The 3,866-nt window shown below is 55.9% G+C and overlaps 1 protein-coding gene across 2 annotated transcripts; it reads left to right on the top strand.

The window, feature by feature from the left end:
• Nucleotides 1-775: 775 nt before the first annotated feature.
• Nucleotides 776-3,323, top strand: Emd (emerin). 2 transcript variants are annotated; one of them, XM_020180128.2, is made up of 6 exons: nucleotides 781-1,035; nucleotides 1,206-1,304; nucleotides 1,463-1,540; nucleotides 1,754-1,887; nucleotides 2,482-2,528; nucleotides 2,611-3,322. In XM_020180128.2, exons 1-6 carry the CDS (start codon nucleotides 954-956, stop codon nucleotides 2,939-2,941), a joined length of 771 nt encoding a protein of 256 aa, XP_020035717.1. In that variant the 5' UTR covers nucleotides 781-953; the 3' UTR covers nucleotides 2,942-3,322. The 2 variants fall into 2 exon arrangements, with proteins under 2 accessions (XP_073920456.1, XP_020035717.1); XM_074064355.1 differs by lacking the exon at nucleotides 2,482-2,528 and having other exon boundaries at nucleotides 776-1,035; nucleotides 2,611-3,323.
• The last annotated feature ends 543 nt before the right edge of the window (nucleotides 3,324-3,866 follow it).

The following is a 3,866-nucleotide window of genomic DNA, read 5'->3' as shown; positions in this document are numbered from 1 at the left end:
GACAGAATGGTGGGTTAGGTAGGCACGCAGTGTCTGCAAGCGTCACAACGGTAGGTGCCCTTGGCCGTGCCCGTTGGCACACCGGGCCCTTGGAAGGCTGCTTGGTCCTGGAGTGCTGGCGGCCTCCTGGTCCAGTGCCCCACTTCCTCCTGGAGCGAGGGGGGAAGGCAGTGGGAACCGGTGGGAGCAGATGCTCAGGCTGGGAGCGGCTGCGTAGGCTCCGAGCCCTCCTGGGGCAGCCGCTCTCGTGGTGTTGTGTTCACAAAGCGCTCTGGAAGGGTTCGCTCTTACGATTGGGCCCTTCCCACTGCTGCAGACCAGAGTTCAGGCCTGGAGTCCGGACCCTAAGCCCTGGCGTCCGGATGAGGGGAACATGGTGAAGCTGACATAACGCAGGGATGAGAACCACATCCGATTCTGCGGGATCTCAACTCCTGGCCAGTTTCTGCCGGTTCTAGTCGTGCACGCTCCGCCCTTCTCGCATGTTAAGCACAAAAGTACCCACATGTGACATCTCGGCTCACCGCCCGCCCCGCCCTGCCCTTCCTCGCTCCGCCCGGCCTCACCCATCCGCTCCCACAGCTAGATCCCGCTGAACCTCTCAGGCTTTCCTGTAAGCCCCGCCCCTCTTCTACTGCTAGCCAATCCCGCACGGCTGTGATTTGTCGGCTTGTCAGCCCCCCCCCACCCAGCAAGGTCCCGCCCACTCCCACGGCTGGACCGGTCTGCACCGGCTGCTCTCGCGTTTTGGCTCCGCCCCTCGCAGCGCGCGCAGCTTACAGAGCCCGCGGTTGTGACGTGAGCGTGACGCAGTGTGACGCGGAGCGGCCGCTCCCGAGGCGCTGGCGCTGCCTCTGCCGCGAGTAACACACAGTTACTCGGCCTGTGTGTCCAGGCTCGGGCCCCCTCCCCCGGCCTTCATCACCCACTTCCCAGTGCCTGTCGCGCCTGCCATGGACGACTACGCGGTACTGTCGGACACCGAGCTGGCCGCAGTGCTGCGCCAGTACAACATCCCTCATGGGCCTGTCGTGGGTACGCGGCGGCAGGCGGCGCGCTGAACCCCTTCCTGGGATCCGCTTCCTGCGCTCCCCGTCCTTACTTCCTCCTCCCACCCGGGTCTCCCTCGCTCTCCGCATGCTCTCCCCTGGGTTTGCGCCCCCTGTCTCGCACCCCTGACCGCCCCGCGCCCTGTGTCTGACCAGGCTCCACTCGCAAGCTGTACGAAAAGAAAATCTTCGAGTACGAGACCCAGAGGCGGAGGCTGTCACCCCCCAACTCGTCATTCTCCTACCGGTTCTCGGGTGAGATGTCTGACCCTTCTGGCCACTTGTGGGGACGGGGCTTGGGCAACAGGGAGGATGGGGTCGCGAGGGTGTGGCAGGGGCACTAGCTAAGATGGGCACTCGAGAGAATGGAGGGAAGCCTGGGGTCAAATGGTCCTGTCCTCATCTCAATTCAGACTTGGATTCAGCATCTGTGGACTCGGATATGTATGATCTGCCCAAGAAGGAGGATGCCTTACTTTACCAGAGCAAGGGTAAGGTAGGGGTGAGGTGGACACCCTGACACCTTCACCCCCTCTCCATCAGGGACCCCAATACGGGGAGAACCTAAGACCTTAATCTCCCACCATTCCTCAGTAGCCCTAGAGGGGAGAAACTGGCACAGGGCTCTTAGTGGGATTCAGACTGGGGACGTTGGGCCAGGTGGGGACACCACTACCTCCTCTACCATTGTCCCCTTTTCCAAGGCTATAATGACGACTACTGTGAGGAGAGTTACTTGACCACCAGGACTTATGGGGAGCCCGAGTCTGTAGGCATGTCCAAGGGCTTCCGCCAGTCCACGACTTCACTCTCAGATGCTGACACCTTCCACCACCAGGTGAGCTGGTTATTAGGTATTAGGGTGCAACTTGAGGGGTTTGTGTAAGTCAGGAAGCTGTTGAGGGCAAATGATAGCTCCTAGGCCTCCAGGGAAGGTTGAGGTCAGCATACAGCTGTTTGGTCAAAGTCCTACATTGGGGGTCTCAAAAGTATTTGTTGGGCTGGTGGAGTGGCTCAAGTAGTAAGGCGCCTGCCTAGCAAGCATGAAACCCTGAGTTTGAACCCCAGTACCACCAAAAAACCCATTTATTTAGGGTTGGGTGTGTAGCTCCGAAGTATAGAGCACTTGCCTAGGGTTCAATCCCCAGCACTGCAAAAAATGTTTTTTTTTATTAGCGCACATGAAGCACACCAAAAGCTGTGGTCTTGGATTTGGGTTTTGAGACTCCTCAGGGAGGAGGGTAATGGGACAAAGACAACTGGGACAGTCACTAAATGCCAAGGACCCACAGAAAAAAGCCCGAGAACCCAGAGTGATTCTAGAAGAGGCACGGGTCTGGCCTTTAAGCTATGGTCAGAGTGGGATGGCCAGGGACATTTGTACTAAGTGATATGACAGGGCAGTCCCCTAACCCCAGTTCTCTTTTTGCAGGTGCGTGATGACTCTCTTTTTTCTTCTGAAGAGGAGGGCAAGGATAGGTGAGTAGTGGTCCAGGGCAGGGGCCAGGCAGGTTCTGAGCCCAGGCTCTCCTGCCCATCTGCTCCCTTACTTTTGCCTCAGGGAGCGCCCTGTATATGGCCGGGACAGTGCCTACCAGAGCATCGCGCACTATCGCCCCATTTCCAACGTCTCCAGGAGCTCCCTGGGCTTGTCCTATTATCCTGCGTCCTCCGCCTCGTCTGTGTCCTCATCTTCATCTTCCCCCTCCTCCTGGCTCACCCGCCGTGCCATCAGACCAGAAAAGCAGGCTCCTGTCGCTGGTCTGGGCCAGGATCGCCAGGTCCCACTCTGGGCCCAGCTACTGCTTTTTTTGGTCTTTGCTGCCTTCCTGTTCTTTGTTTACTACTCTATGCAGGCTGAGGAAGGCAACCCCTTTTGGATGGATCCCTAGGAGTACTGGCTCCACAGCCAGCTGTTCTAGGACATCCTGGCTGACTACCTTAGCAGGGCTGGGTGGGGGTGGGGGTTTTTCTGTGTTTTAGCTTGGGGGTGCAGGGCCTGTCCCAGGGCAGTGCTTGCTCCCCCTCCACCTCATCCTGCCAGGGAAGCTGCAGACTCCATGGCTGGGTGGGCCTGGTTGTGCATTCCTCTGGAGCCTCCTAGCCCTGCTTGTCTCTACCCTAGGGCCCAGGAGGGCAAGACCTCACTCCTTTAGAGGAGAACATGTTGTTGTCATGCATGCCTTCTGTTTATTTGTTGTCACCTTGTTGGGGGAGGATTAACCAAAGGCCACCCTTTGTTTTCGTGGACACACAATAAAAAAAAAAAAAAAACATTTATTTTTAATTTGTTGGCTCTTACTGCAGGGGGAGAAGTTGGGCTTCCATGGTATGGAGGCTCTCAGTCTTGGGCCTCAAGGATCCCTATGTTGCTTTGCCCAATTTGTTCTGCATTTTTTACTTTGGTCTTGAGAAAGGAATCAAATGCTACCCATAGATGTTTGAGTTTTATTCAGACTCATTCCCCAAATGCATTTTTAACTACTTAAAAAAAAAAACTACCATACAATAAATAGTGTAGAGAGAACCCTCTTGGAAATATAGACAAAGCTGTATATACAATATCCTCTGTAGGTATTTTCACCAGGAAAAGCTCACCAGCCAACCTAAGCATCTGAGGGCACAGGGACGGAAAGGAAACAAAGCATCTTGGTGGTGGGTTGCTGCTCAGCTGCTGGGTTCACTGCTCCTTTAATGACATGGGGGGATACTCCAAAGATGGCAGTATCCTCTTATATGTGGCTATTGTTACAGGAGGGCTTAGACAGAGACTGAGAGGGCACCAAAGCTTTCGGAAAGCAAGTTTGTTAAGCAAGC

This window comes from Castor canadensis, chromosome X (assembly GCF_047511655.1).
Source record: "Castor canadensis chromosome X, mCasCan1.hap1v2, whole genome shotgun sequence".
In the NCBI taxonomy this organism is placed as follows: domain Eukaryota; kingdom Metazoa; phylum Chordata; class Mammalia; order Rodentia; family Castoridae; genus Castor; species Castor canadensis.
This window is presented reverse-complemented; position numbering and strand designations above follow the sequence as displayed.

Bases quoted from the DNA above. Each gene is read 5' to 3' on its own strand.
- Emd (XM_020180128.2), top strand. From the start codon at position 954: ATGGACGACTACGCGGTACTGTCGGACACCGAGCTGGCCGCAGTGCTG. The intron at 1,305-1,462 runs GTGAGATGTCTG...ATCTCAATTCAG, and splicing joins ATTCTCCTACCGGTTCTCGG to ACTTGGATTCAGCATCTGTG. The intron at 1,541-1,753 runs GTAAGGTAGGGG...CCCTTTTCCAAG, and splicing joins CTTACTTTACCAGAGCAAGG to GCTATAATGACGACTACTGT.